The sequence below is a fragment of the Eublepharis macularius genome, chromosome 6, assembly GCF_028583425.1.
Source record: "Eublepharis macularius isolate TG4126 chromosome 6, MPM_Emac_v1.0, whole genome shotgun sequence".
In the NCBI taxonomy this organism is placed as follows: Eukaryota; Metazoa; Chordata; class Lepidosauria; order Squamata; family Eublepharidae; genus Eublepharis; species Eublepharis macularius.
Window position 1 is genome coordinate 54,498,682 of NC_072795.1, and position 15,792 is coordinate 54,514,473.

The following is a 15,792-nucleotide window of genomic DNA, read 5'->3' on the forward strand; positions in this document are numbered from 1 at the left end:
TAGACATTCATGAGGAGGGCTGAATTTACAGATGTATCACACACAGCTGAACATGAAGATGGAGAGGAGCCACAGCTGCTTGGCATGCAGGAAGTCCCCGGTTTCATCCCTGGCATTTCCAGTTAAAAGGCTGAGGTAGTAGGCGATGCGAAAGACTTTAGCCTAAGACCCTGGAGAGTCCCTGCCAGTCAGAGTAGGAAATACTGACCAGAGTGGGGACCAATGGTCTGATTCAGTATAAGCCAGCGAAATAGGAGGGTCAAGCTAACTTTACAAAAGTGTTACAAAATTAAATATATTTATTATAGAGTGTACACATGAACAACAATTAAAAATTTAAAAAGCACAAAGTCTGAATATCAGACTGCATAACAAATACATACAATATTATAATATTTCATATTATATGAAATATAATGCTTGGGGCACCAGAATTTGTGGAGGCTGGTGATACAAAAGGTGGCAACAAGCCTGACTTGCATCTGTCACCACATTTCAGACCTGCACTGCCACTGATACTCAGATGTCTCAATTTGTGCAGTCTGTACCTTCTCCTATGTCCTGCTTTGCTCCTCTTTGGGTTTTCTAGCTTCCCAGTCACCAATATGCGGACAACACCCAGCTGTATCTGTTGTTGGATGGCCAGACTGGATAGGCCCCGGATGTCCTGGAGTGTGCTTTTGAAGCTGTGGCTGGATGGTTGAGGCAAAGTCAGTTGAAATTAAACCCTGCAAAGACTTGAGTCACGGAAACGTGGATTTGGGACCCTGGCTTCCTACACTTGATGGGGCAGTGCTTATACTAGCTCCGAGAGTTAGGAGCCTGGGGGTGATCCTGGATCCCTCCGTGATGATGGAGGACCAGGTCACCGCAGTTGCCAGGTCTTCTTTTTCCGTCTTTGACAGACCAGGCAGTTTGCCCCTTATCTCTCGTCCTGCAACTTGACTACAGTGGTCCAGGCAATGGTCACCTCTAGGCTAGACTACTGTAACACACTCTGTGCTGGGCTTCCCCTGAACCTGATCCAGCGGTTACAGCTGGTACAGAATGCGGTGGCGCGGGTCATCACCAGAACGCCAATGTGTGCGCATATAATGCCAGTATTGCATCAGCTGCACTGGTTGCCAGTGGAGTACCAAATCAGGTTCAAGGTTTTGGTATTAACCTATAAAGCCCTATGTGGACTGGGACCAGCATATCTGCGGGACCGCCTCTCCCTATATGAACCCCAGAGGACTCTCCGTTCCAGTGATAAACATCTGTTAAAGATCCCTGGCTACAGAGAGGCCCGCCTGGCATCGACCAGGGCCAGGGCCTTTTCAGTCCTGGCCCCAGCCTGGTGGAACGCTCTGTCCAATGAGACCAGGGCCCGGCGGGATTTGTTATCTTTCTGCTGGGCCTGTAAGACAGAGCTGTTCTGCCAGGCATATGGTTGATGTGAGGCAGTGCCCCCTTGCTGGGGGAGTATAACACATGCCCTCCCTACTAGTGACACCCTCCGTCTCTTACATATTTCCCTGCCAAAATGCTCTGGAGAGGGCTAAAAAGGTGGTCAGCTAGATCATTGTGCCACTGTGTTTATATATATGTATTTTAATTAAGGTATTTAAATGTTTTATGGTTTTAAATTGTGAAATGTAATTTTAAATTTTAGTTGTAATCCACCCTGAGCCTGCTGATATGGAGAGGGCAGAATATAAATCAAATATAAATAAATAAATAAATTGTATGTTGGCCCCAGAAACCTAATTGAAGGATTCCATGTTTGGGCCGTTAGCAGAGTCTATCGTTTAGCAGTGGAAGCGTGATTATAAGAGGTTGTCAGCTGGTTCTGCTGGCTAGTGTGTGTGCAGGAGAGGAAATAACAAAGCATATACTTGCTTAGAAAGGAAATAAGAATTCTTTATTGTAGGAACTCCATACTCTGATAGGAAAGGTGGAGAGCTAGATCCTATCTACCTATTTAGTCTAAGGATGCAAATGGATGCTAGGAAAAGTACTGCATCCATGGCTGCAAGATGGAGGGAGGAAGGAGCGAGATGGTGCCTGGAACAAAGCCAGGAAGAGAAGAGTAAGAAGGAGGAAGTCAGGAGGAGGAAATAGCAATCTACATATCAAAGGGATCGTCAGAGCAGTAAACAATAAACAGAGTGCGCTGACCTCTCTTTCTAACTCTTTGGTTTGTCCCCCTCTGAAACCTGAGGAAAGGGACAGCACTGAATCCTCTTCTTCCAACACCCAGGAGGAAAGCATGCTCTAGCATGCTCACTGTCTTCCTGGCTGAATGGTCTGAGAAGGTGACAGGTGCTCACTGTTGCCTCCCCTGACCCATGCTGTATGGCCCTGCTTGGGGTGGCAAAATGCCTCAATCCAGCCCTGATTGATGAAAACAGCAAGTGACACACAAGTTGACTCTGAATTCTTTCTTTTTACTTTGGATGAATGTTGCTGATGTTGTACTCTACCCGTGTCTTGAACAATAAGAGTGAGAGCATGCATGACTCCTGTGCCATTTTAGCGTGTTTATAAGATGTAAATACAGCCCAACATGCTATTTGTTCCGGGGTTTAACAGGAAAGTTACTTGTTCTGGAGCTGATTAAATACTAACAATGCAAGTAGACTTATATTCTCACCAAGAATGGCCATGTGATATCCAGCAATCTGAATTGCACTGAATTCTATTGTTGTATCAGTTTTGCCATCTGCTTGCTTAATATTAAAAGAATCCAGGAGCACTTTTAAGACTAACCAACTTTATTGTAGCATAATACTTTATTGTAGCTTAATATTAAGGCCCAACCTACTGATGTGACATAACAAAGCTTATATAAACCTTAATTTAGTACCCTTTTATTGTTGAGAAAAGCAATTTGGTGATGTTCTCATCAAAGAATATGTCATCTAATGTGGACTTGGTTGCTCTACGCCTCGTCATCTGCTGTTGCTGTTAAATTCATTGATTTGTTATAATGTCACTGTATGTGACTCACAGATTGTACAAATATTTCCATATGTCATGAAATGAGTATAAAGTAAATAATGTAAGATATCCCCCTCCCTACTGCACAACAGTTTGGCCCCTATCCACTATCAATTACAGCAAGAAACTTGTTCATTTTGACAACTAAATCATTCACTGCTTTATGAAATCTTATTACTGGCAAAGATATATGATTTGATAGGAACCTGCAAAGATTGGAGTGGAGCCTGATACTATTGTAGCTAATCTGAATTTGTAATAGTCACTATGATATGTTGCTCTTACCGCAGTTAATACCATAAATGACATGTGAAGGTTTCCTGTCCCCAACTGTCATTGTACCTTGCAGCGTCGTGATTGAGACTCTTGTCTATGTAGTGGCAATGTCATGCATTCCTCTTAGTTTGAAGTAATTGCATCTTCTCAATACATTCTTTATCTTGAAATTCAGGCAGATCCCTTGATTCAGTTAGACAGATTAGTGCCCACTCAGAATGGCGAACAAAGTCAGTGTTACTATTATCCCCACAATACAGCCAGGGAGCTGGGGCTGAGAGGAGTAGCTTACTGAAGCCACCTGCTGAGCCCATGGCAGGAGTGGGATTTGAACTAGCAGAGTCCTGATTTGCAATCCAACCACTTGGCTGATGATCATGATGGCTCAGCAACAGCTACCACTTTCTTGTGAATACATTTCTTTCAGGCGCTGCTCATCACCTCGTCTAGTTTTTTAAAATTATTGCATCATCCCACTCCCTTTTACAGCTCTCCATCTTCCTGATGCTTACCATTCTTTTCAATTTATTACAATTTCCTAATTGGTTTATCTTTGAAATTTGTTATTTGTTTATAGTCTGCCTTTCTCACTGAGACTCAGGTGGATTACACAGTTTAACAGTAAAGTCAATTTCAAGGACATTTCAAAACTTTAAAACTAGCAATAATCTAATACAGAGTTGAAGAAATGCTAAAACAGCGTAAGCATTCTAACACTGACATATTAACATATAAACTATCAAGTTGGATCATACAGAAAGTACATAGCAATAAAGTTTGTAGTCCCTGTCCTTTTATTTACACATTTCTTTGATGCATGTGCAGCTCTCCTATCTGAGTAAAAACCGGGCACTATCTTGTACGTGCATTGCAGATTCATGGGGAAATGAACATATCTTTATAAGTTTCCCATTTTTGATTCAAGGATTTTTACGTCTGTAGCAGTGGAAAAGAGCAAAAGTCCAGTAGCACCTCTAAGGCTAACAAAATTAGTGGTAGGGTATGAGCTTTCATAAGCCACAGCCTTCAGATAACTGAAGAGGTGAGCTGTGGCTCATGAAAGCTCATACCCTACCACTAATTCTGTTAGTCTTATAGGCGCTACTGAACTCTTGCTCTTTTCCACAGCTTTATGTGAGTAACTGAATTAAAATATTTTTAAATAGCTCTCTACTTAAAATCAATTTGGTTTCCCATGAAAGAACTTATACACAATACTTATATAGATTTGTTTTTCTCTTTCCATGTTCGTTTTGTACGTGGTCAGTTACTTGGTTTTAAAGAATTATATTTATGGAGTACATTGTTTGATATTTTACCACAGAGGAAGTCCTTGAGCTGAAATTTATTTGGTTCTATGCATATGGAAATAAATGCACAATAATCTATATATATAAAGACAAGTGTCCTAACTGACTCATCAATGCCCAGCCCAAACCCCTGGACCTAGAAGCGTGAAATTTGGGCAGGACTTTCCTTTTGTGGTGTAGGGGCTCGCTAAGAAGGGATTTAAAGAAATTCGCCCCCTAAGGGGGTAAAAAAGGGGTAAAGTGTGTTTTCCCATAGGGATACAGCTTTCCTGTGTAGCTGGCAGGGTCCTTCCCCCCCACCCCCCGCCAACTGCCACTCTTCCCTGAGGTCATTTGCATATGCGGCCTTGATTGGTCATCTCTCCAACATTCTAAAGAGTATATACTTGCTATTGGGAGTCACTGAATGTGTCCTGAGGTAAAAATACGCCTCCCAGTCTAGGGTTGCCAATCTCCCTGTGGGACCTGGCTTTCCTGTGTAGCTGGCAGGCTGATGGGTCAGCTGTGGAACTCTGTGTTCTGAGGTAAAAATTAGGTAAAGGAAATTGCAGACAGTTGAAGAAAGACAGTACAAGACTCCTGAAAAGGGATTTTATATACAAGTCAGTATGGCAACTGAGTTTTTAAATATTCATGGGGAGATGGTGCATGACCTTTCTAGGGGCCATTTTAATGCAAACTTCTCACATGAACCTGCCGAAGTGCCCACCACACCACCCCTCCCTCAGTCCAACTCCATCTCACACCTCTTGCAGCCATCATCTCTTATTGCCCCCAAGAAGCCTCCTGGCAGACGTGCAAGATACACAGATGCTAAAAAGAGGAAGTAACTTAGAGATGCAACAAAGAAATATGCACATCGTACTCCTGCAGTGCACTGAGCAGCAGTGGCCAAGTACCAGCAAGTCCCAAGGCAAGGGAAAGGTGACCATCCCTGCAGGCCTGGGCACAGTAGTGATGACCCTAGCAGACCTAACAGCCACGATATACCCTGATATCGTCAGTATCACGGAGAAGTCTATGGACGGGCTGTGCAAGCATGCCATTCTAACCCCAAGAACGACAAGGCTGCCATCATTAATGAAACACAACTTAACTCCCTCAAAGTGGAGCAGAAATGGAGTACAGATATGTGGATTCAGTGGTGCAAATGGATGATATGGTCCACTACCTTGTGGAGTTCCTCAACATGCTCAACCCTCCTGGCTTCCCAGCCCACAAGCTTTTCCTCAAAGTGGGGGCTCCAGTGATGCTGGTCCAGAACCGCAGCTCACCCAAACTCTGCAATGGCACCAGACTATGAGTGAAAGCCCTCCACAGGAACATCATTGAGGCCACATTGTTCATCAGCAGCGCTCGGAGGGAGTTGGTGTTCATACCACGCATACCATTCATACCATCATAACCTCTTCGAGTTCAAGAGACTGCAGTTACCCCTCAAGGTCTGCTTTTCTATGATGATCAACAAGTCCCAGGGGCAGATACTGAAGGTGGCAGGAATTGACTTGAGGGAGGACTGCTTCTCACATGAGCAGCTCTATGTGGCCTGCTCCGAGTGAGCTCACCCAGCAGCCTGGTGATCCTGAGGGGAAAATCGCCAATGAAGTCTACAAAGAGGTCCTTCAGTAGAAAAAAAAGGTTTTGCGTATTTTTCACTTTATTTCTTGCACTACAATCTTTTTCTTTTAAGAATCTCTTCCATAAATGTTACATTTCGAAATTCACTGCATCAGTTTTAGACATCAACATGCTTCGCTTTATTCAAACACTTTTGTGAAGCTCGGGTACTATGCTATTATACTACAAAACCAACTCAACCCGCCTCCCCAAACCCCCAAAATGTTACATACCTATAAACATCATAACTGGATTTAAAGTAGTTAAATACCATAGCGAAGCATGGGCATCAAGCTAGTATATGCATATTTGGAAAATGTCTCCTTTTTGGTATATAGTGGTATTGTACTAATATGTGAACTACACTGACTTGTTTTAAACCACAATTTTGTAGTATTTATTATTTGATTTAAATTTGTACTTGTTTCTTATTGATTGATTTAGAGCAGCTTTTCATGTTTTCATTGTTTCAATCTTTTTGGTTACCTTTCTTTTGTTGGGTTGGACTCCCCCTTTTTTTCTTTTCAGTTAGTGCATTCCTTTCTTCAGTCAACATGAAACAGCAAGGTTGCTGGTTCCTTCTGATTAATTTTTTTTTTTTTTATAAATTCTTTTATTTTTCATAACTACAAAACACTACACAGCACTACACAAGACTAGCACAAGGAAAGGGGAGAGGGAAGGGACAAAGGGGGGTGGAAAAAGAAAAAAAAGAAAAAGAAAAAGGGGGGGGAATGAACTACAAACACTAAACACTACACTTCAATGTTTCCCTTCATACTGTCATAATACAAAAATAGCTCCATAGGATAATGATGGAGTGGTTAATCATACAGAGAATAAACATTTCAAATTCTGATTAAACTTTCCTCCCCCTTCTAGGTCCCGGACGCAGTTCTCTCTGTGCAACCGCTGTTGCGGTACTCTCCCCCTCCTCCCCCCCCTCCGGCTCCTCCTTTTCTTCGTTCTTGGTGCAGCAGAGTTCTGGGTTTTTATTCTCAAAATCCTTTAGTTGATCTTCTGATAATATCTTATAGGCCTGATCTTTATATCTGAACCATATTCCTTCCGGGAATAACCATTTGTACTTTATTCCATGGTCCCTCAGAAGAGCTGCAAACTTTTTATATTTAAAACGCCGTTTCCGGACTAGAAATGGAACGTCCTTCAAAATCTTGACTTTCAAACCCATAAAGTCCAAATCCGCATTGTATGAGTTATATAGGATGGTGTCCCGAATCTTTTTAGATGAAAAGTCAATAATGATCTCACGAGGCAACTGTCGCTTTGTTGCATATTTTGAAGAAGCCCGACGGACCTCCAAAATGGCGCTTTTAACCTCTTCTTTAGTCGTCCTCGCGGGTATCGCCAATAGTTCCGAGACCACCTCCCACAGATCCTCTTTTTCCTCCTCTTTCACGTTTTGGAGACGCAAAATTGTCTGCGTTCGTTCCATCTGTAGCCCGATCAGCTGGTTCTCAACCAGCTTCAGCTCCTTTTTTGTAGCCTTCACAAGTGACGCACTTTCCAGAGCAGACTTTTCTGCCGCCCCCCCGCTGCTGCCTTAATGGTTTTCACTTCGCTTTCAATTAAGCCCACCCTTTGATCAGTTTCTTTCAGCTTGTCAACAAAGGGTTTTATGGCTTCCACCACCGCCCTGCGCACCAACTCTTCGAGCGACTCCCCCTTCAAGGTGGCCGAGATTGACTTACCGAGAGCGGGACTTTGCTTCTTTGCTGCCATTTTTGGGGGGGGGGGCAACAAAATTCTGGAACTCAACGAAGGGGAAGAACAAGTCTTCTTCAGATCAACCTCTCCTTCACAAACGCTTGTAGAACAGAAGGGATTCGCTTGTTTACGGGCTTCCGCCTGTTTCTTTTATTTGCCGTTTCTCGTTGCCCGGCGGCACTCGAGGCGCCGCGCACGTCTGCCGGCCTCCATAGGGACAAATGGGCAATTCCCCCCCCCCCCGCATTGATTTCGGGGAGTTCTTCCCGCCGCGTCCCGGACCCTGGCTCCCTCCCTGGGAGTCCTGGAGGCTAATCCTTGCGGATCAGCCGCCCGGTCAGGGTGCCCGGTCGTTTCCTCCCAGACCAGCCGAGAGGAGCGTCTGGCATGGCTGAGAAAACGAAACCGAATCTCGTTCCTTCTGATTAATGATGTATCCCTCACAATAGAGCATTTCAAAGCCTTTTGGCTCGTTCACAGTTTTGTCTTCCCATAAGCATTCCTTAAATGATAAGCACAGTGGTCCATGGCAGAATATATTGGAAGAAGTGGGTTGTTCAATTCTGGCAGTCATTCTAATAACTTAATTCATGTTGCTAGGCTGTGTTGAAGCAAAGGAGAATTATTTTAAGTATTGAGAGTCATCAGAGGAGTACATTTTGTTGCAGGATTGCTATAGTAATTTGAATCAGCCAAATGGAATTTGCAGCCATAGGAGTCAAAGCTCCATAAGGATTTAGTGGGATTTTAAGTAAAATGTTGTTGACTTTCAGCTCTATACTTACTTGTAATTTCTCTTACTGCTCTACTTGAGTGGTTCTATTCTGTTTGGAATGCTTGTATATATATAAGAGAGCTTGTATCTCAGTTGCAAAAGGAGACAGCGTGTATGGATAGAAAGTATGTGATGAACTGTAAAGAGACTCTGGAGGACAAATGCCAAAGAAAATACACAGAACAGCTCTCGAGATGCTGGTGTTAGATATCTTTTTAGTCTGTGCTTGCACAAATAGATTCCTGCAAAGGGGGCAGGGTGCTAATGAAATCTCAGTGCCGTATGCTCTAACCCCCCCCCCCCTCCGAACCATCCACCTCATTAGAGATAACATCGCTGATTCTGTCTCAATGTTCTATTGTCCCAATTCAGGAGATTGACTCCTGCCCATTTCCCATCTATTACAGCCTCTGAATTTAAAAAAGGAGGATGAATTTGCACCAATATGTCCAAGATGATTTTTCTGGACACATTATATGTCTGCTAGCAAGAGTTACAAATCTGGCTACTTTAGCATCACCAGACCCTGGCTATTTTTAAAATATTCATGGCTGTAGTATGACAGACCCACACTTAAAAAATATGTAAGTATAAGTCTGAGCTGGTGGGAGCAAGTTTTAACAGGACTCAGGAGTCTACAGGCAGGGGAGCTACACTTCTCCACTTGCCGCTGTTTGCCGTAGCCTGTGCCTCTAAATTCCTTTTTTCTAGCCCAGCTGTGATTTCAGAAGGGAACCTAGTTGGGTGAAAAAAGCCCCTGGAAAAGGGGGTCTGCATGGGGAAAAGCTGCAGGTGCCTGTGTGCCCCTGTGGGTCTTGGAGCTTACCTCTGTGCTATGTATGAATAGGGCAGTTTTTTTAAAAAATTGAAGATCTGTTCTGGCATGTAGCTTGGACCTGAGGTTGTGCTGTGTTGTGCTGTCCTTTATCTTTCTCATATCCAGAAATACTACATTAAAATTATTGAAAAGTGTTTGGGAGGCTATTGCACAAATTCAGCAACTCTTTAAAAAAACAGGCATATAATTTCTGAAGAAGAATGCATCTGTGTATAAGACATGCATAAAGATTATTTTGGGTTTGGTAAAGCAGAACAATAAAACAGGAATGTTGGTAGCTTGAACCCAGTCCCCATATGTCACAGTGGAATTGTAAGCAGCGTTACTCTAGTCTAAGCCCATGGGAGTAAATCGGCTTAGGATGTCACTGTCAGAGTGCTTTTCAGCCATTCTTCTGCTATTGGTACATACTTTACCATACTTTTAAAAAAAGCAGTTCTAAATAAGCAGTTCTAAATATGCTTTATTAGGTTTTTGAGGCAACTGATAGAAAGGTTGATGTTAAGTATGATTTTAACTTTCTTATGCTTTATAGAGCTCATTTTTGATATGGTGAATTCTGTGGCTGTTTAGATGCAACCTGAGTCAAGTGTGCCACAGTGAAAACGAGCTGTAATTGTGTGTGTGAATTTTCTTTTAACGTAGGCATGTTGATGGGATTGTGTTGGGCAGCTCCAGAAGAAGCATTTAGTTCAGAAGGTCCAGAGAAACTCTGTTGCTAGTTAGAATGCTTCTGCATGCCATTGCCAAGCTGCAGTACTCTCAGTTGTGTCTGGATAAATTCCCTCCCCAACTGGTCATAATAACTCATAATCCATCTGGCTTGTTTGTTTTTTAGGTGATGAGCTGGAGTACATTAGGCCCAACCTTTATCGGAATGTTGCACGACAGCTAAACATCTCCCTGCACTCAGAGACGGTGGTGACGGATGCCTTCCTGGCAGTGGCAACTCAGATCTTTTCTTCAGGTGTTGTACTACAATCCAGAGAGGGGGAGGGGAAGGACAAAGCAAGGTGTGTAAGCACAGGCATGTTTTAGGGCAGCCTGTGGGGTGGGGCCCGTTTGGCATAGGATCCTAGCTGGAAGCAGTTGGCAGTGGAGACCTCACTAATGATTTAACAGCAACCCATGTACAGTTTCCTTCTCTTCCACTTTTCCAGGTGAAGAGATGCTCCAGCTTCTCTCTCTTGCTCTTTTCCCAAAAGAGTTTGTTTAAAGTTTTCAATCGCTATCCTTCCCTCTTAGCAGTTACTCCCTTCAGCATTCAGAAATCTCTAGAAATCTTCTTTTCTCTGGCTGCTGAGACGAAAAGCATTCCTCATTAGCTGATACTTCTCATTCACTCTCGGGTGCCTGCTTCTTCTGCCATGAAGGGTAGAGTAAAAACCAAAATGTGGGATTTGTTTGGGACCAAGGGGGTTATTTTAACCTGTTTGATATGTTTGGGCTGGGGAGTATGTACTGATACCTGACTCTGCTGGTAGGTAATGAACTCTAAAATGTCTATAATACATGGAAGCATCCCTTTGACAAGTCTCAGTGACTTACACTTTTTTCTTTGCCTAAATGCACACCTACCCTCCCCCCATTTGTGAAACTAGCAGAAGAATGTTCCAGGGTATTTTTCCTCCTCATCTGCTGGCAGTGTGGAACTATCCACAGATTGTGGTGCAAACAGTCATGAAAGATGTATCATTTTTTCAGGTTTATTTTCCATCCCCTGCTATGAAACTCACAGACTCCTCAAGATGCCATCACTGACTCAAATGACCCATTTTAGGCTATTAAGAAGTGTAAGAGAGTGAATATAATTCATCTGAAGAAACCTTTTGGCTTGTGTGACAGGATCCAGGCAAATAGTTGGAAGGCCCAATGAGCCAGTGAAATACAGGCTGGCTTGTGCCTCAGCCAGACATTCTGATCTTTGAAAATGAAGGCCAGACTCAGCAATGAGAAACAGAAAGCACCTGAAGGGCAGTGTTTCAGGGTCAGGTCTTTAATATTAAAAGTTCTATATTAATGTAATGCTGGATTTTTGAGTAGTTTTTTCCTTTCAAAAAGAGTTGCACAGGAAAACTTGGAGCGAGACATGGTAACTGGTGATAACAGTACAATTATATGTTTGTATGCTGGTACAGAGCTGGGCACAAAATACACACCAGCTGTCCTTCAGCTGTGAAATACCCCCCATGAGTTTTTTTGCTGTTTGACAAATACATAAAATCATTGTAAGCATCACAGACCCAGTTCTTTCCACATTGCTGCTATGTGCATTTTAAAGGGACGTATGCCATTTCACATCTGATATCCTTCTCATGCTGTGGCAGTTTCCAGACCCTCCTGTGCATCTCCCATTCATTCTTTTTCCATTTGGCAGCACCTGCTGGCTATAGTCATGTTAAAGTTTCGCTCAGCAACTCTAATTTTTAAAAGACTCTCCATCTTAAGCTCAAATGGCAGCTTCATTAGGGTGTGTAATGGGACTAAGACAAACAATTGACTATATTGCTTAGGATACACCTCCAGCTACAGCCTGCCTGCAGTTCATATTAGTAGGTGAAGGCAGGGAGATTAAAGAAGTACTATAAGGGGCAAACTTAAAAGGTTAAGTTTGTGCACCTTGTTCTGACTGCCAATATGGAACATTAATATTTTTGTTGCATAAATAATCCACACATCATTAAGGTGAAAGGTTGGGGAAGAGAGAATCCTGAGCCACATGCCTTTTTCTGCCTCTTGTTGATTTATTTGTGTCTGGACGATTGCTCCCCATAGTCTACTAAGTATGAACCTTTATTCCCATATCACCCTGTGATCATTAGAAATTTAAGACAATTTCCTTATCAGTTGGTAGTTATTGTCTTAATTAGATTGTAGTCTGTTATAGGCAACTGCTGTGCCTTCAAGTGTATGCTGTGCATTTCGCACCTAGCAAAGAGAGTGCTACTGCTCTGCCTATAAAAATAACCCCCATTTGACCAAGTAAGGTTGCCAGGTCTTCTCCAGGAAATGGTGTTGATACCTTAGACAAATGTAGATGGGATGCAACTGCTATGCTGCCTACTTTGTTGCTTCTACCACTCTCTTTTCCTCCTGGCCTGCTGGGTTTCATTTTTGTTCCACAACAGAGAGGAGGGGTACTGAATGAGGGGAATGATGGAGCAGGTGGGTGGGGAGGCTTAGCAGCTGTTCCTTGTCTCAGTGCCATTGACCATTTAGGTCTGTGGATGCTGTCCTCGAGTGAAGATCATAGCAACCTTAATGCCCAGACCGAAGAACAGAAGTCTCCATCCATTCACCTATTTTTATCCTGTTGTTTCTCAAAGGGATGTAGGCGGTGGTTCTCTCTTCTCCCCTCACGATTGCCTGGTGAGATAGCCGAAACTGAAGGAAAATGACTAGTCCAAAGTCATCAACTTAACATAACGATGCAGAGGGGATTTGAACCTGGGTCTACCAATCATAGGAACTGTGGGGGAGAACATTTTTTCTCTATTTGTTTTTCTCCAATAAAGATTCCTCCCACTTCTCCCCACTATGCATTTACACACTGTTCTCTGTTAACAAATTTGAATATGCTGCAGGAGTGCTAATAGTAGAGTAGTAAATGAAAATATTTCTTTATTTGTCTCATTCAGTGCATCTTATATATGTGAATTTGTAGCTTGAAACCACACTTGTGTTGTTGACAACAAAGCCAGAGATGGTGGCAATTCTTTCCTGTCTTTGTATGGCAGATCTTAACTCGGCTTAATTGTAAGTCTATGAGTGCTGCCTGCTTTGGAGGCCATGAACATTAGCCCAGAGGTTGGCTTAAACTGAGAGCCAGTTTGGTGTAGTGGTTAAGAGTGCAGGACTCTAATCTGGAGAACTGGGTTTGATTCCCCACTCCTCCACTTGAAGCCAGCTGGGTGACCCTTGGGTCAGTCATAGTTTCTAGCTCTCTCAGCCCTCACCACCTTCACAGGGTGTTTTGTTGTGGGGATAATAATAACATACTTTGTAAACCACTCTGAGTGGGTGTTAAGTCATCCTGAAGGGCGATATATAAATCGAATGTTGTTGTTGTTGTTATTAATTCCTGTTTTGTCTGGACAAACATGGTACTGCTAAAATTAGGGTTTTCACAGGTGAAAGAAGAAATAAAAAATGAGAAAGGGCCTGCCTCCCAGGTCCTAGTTGACAATATCTGGTTGCGTTTCTTCTCATGGAGACCTTTATTACATACTTGTGTACTAAAGCACCTATAATGCAAACGTCCAAGCTTATGACCTAAAGTGGTTTGGAATGTGGTGCTTTAAAGAGGGAGCTTTTGGACTGCTGTCCCAGGAGACAGTTAGATGAGGATATTTCCTCTCCTAGGCCAAGGGAAAATGAGTGTCTGTCCTCCATTTGTGGCTACTTGAGGAGGAGTCTCCTTCATTCCATCTCTGGCCAAGTACGAACTTTGCCAAGTAATACTAGACTTAGCAAGCACACACTTTTCAGATGTTCTAAATGGTTAGATTGCCCTGACTTGGATAGCCCAGTTAAGCCTGATCTCGTCAGATCTCAGAAGCTAAGCAGGGTTAGCCTTGGTTAGTAATGGGAGACCTCCAGTGAAGACCAGAATTGCAGAGGCAGGCAATGGCAAACCACCTCTGATAGTCTCTTGCTGTGAAAACCCTACTAGGGGTTACTATAAGTCAGCTATGACTTGAGAGCACCACACACACACACACACAAATGGCTAGATTAAACATAAGTGGATAGGAAGCAGGTTGTAGTGGCAAGCCCTGCTGTGACTTTCGTGCAGTATTTGGAATGCATGTATGGAGCCTACATGTGTACAAATGCATGAGGCTTGCTCTGGACAACTAGGAATCGCAGTTGCAGGGATAGAGTGTGGCATGTACATTTATGTGTACATGCATAGGCTGTATGCATACATTCCAGCTCCTCATCACACCTGCTTGCTGTTGTGATTCTTGCTCTTCATCACACATTCATTATTTCACTATAGAACATCTGGAAAGATTTTTTTAACCAAGGTCTGCCTCTCAGCTTCTTCCTACTCCTATATGAGAGACAGTGTGTGTAATGGTTAGAGTGTCAGACTAGGATCTGGGAAACTCAGGTTCAGATTCCCACTCTATCACAGAAGCTTGCTGGGTGACCTTCAGCCAGTCGTACCCACTCAGCCTAACCTACCCCACAGGGTTGTTGTGAGGGTAAAATGGAGGAGAGGAGAATGATGTAAGCCACTACTGAGGAAGATGGGGTAAATGAACTAGCTAAATATTTGTGGCAGACAGTGTGGAAGTCTCGTGTGCGTTGTGTCTGCATGATCTTGGTTCCACTGTCCTGCCCTGCCTCTCCAGCTGCCGGGAATGTGGCTTCCCTGAATATTATTTTGGGGACTGGAGAGTTGTGAGCTTTGATCATGAAGTGGGGTAGATTTATTTATACAGCCAAGGGAAGTGTGGTTTTGTGAGCTTGGAGACTGACCAGATGCTTTCTCCCACATGGCTTCTTGGAGTTTTTCCAGGGGCTGGGAGGCCAATGCAGGGGTCTTCTCTGTCCAGCAAATTTTCATTTGTTCTCCTCCTTCTGCGGTGCACAGTATTTACATACCTCTGCTCCACAGCTGGCTTCCATTTGGCTGCTCTAAAAAACAAAATCTCAGCAGAGACAGCTTTTTTGAATGGCTTGCCAGCTGTGAAATTGAGATTGGTTTTAAAAACAGCACCAGTGGACTGCTGTCTGCGGGTGGATCCCATGCTGGTGTTCTCTCTCTAGACTGATTTCTCATCCGCATCCATACATTAGCATGACAGATATATCAAGATGCTGAAGCTGGGGTGGAGTTCAGGACTGTCCTCGTAAAGGAGCAGCTTGCTTTTGCTCTGCTGGAGGAGGAATGGGTGGTATTTCATTAAATGCATATTGCTGTTTGTTGCACGTGGGTGGGCAAGGGGGAGGTAAAGGAACAAGCAGTCTGTCTCTCTGCACCGTATGTGAGCTCCCACAGTCTGGTCTGACATAGCTTTAAATCTTGTGCTACAGATGTTAGAAGATGGAGGTGGTGGGATTGAGAGCCATGGCGTGACAGAGAAGGGAGGAGCTGAACAGACAATGCATCCTAGGAAAATGGGCCAAAATCAGTGCTGAGAAGCAAACGCTTGGGAGAAAGAAGGACAAAGGAGTTTAAGTGGACTAGAGGTAGCCAGCATGGTGTAGTGAGTGGGTACAATGTCAGACTAGGGTTTGGGAGGTCTGGGATCAGA

General features: G+C 43.4%; 1 protein-coding gene across 1 annotated transcript in view; it reads left to right on the forward strand.

The window, feature by feature from the left end:
• BOK (BCL2 family apoptosis regulator BOK) overlaps positions 1-15,792 on the forward strand; it is a 34,704-nt gene that overhangs the window by 10,676 nt on the left and 8,236 nt on the right. Inside the window, exon 3 of the mRNA XM_054983240.1 lies at positions 10,365-10,493. Coding sequence (XP_054839215.1) covers positions 10,365-10,493 — 129 coding nt within the window. The remainder of the gene's footprint in view (positions 1-10,364; positions 10,494-15,792) is intronic.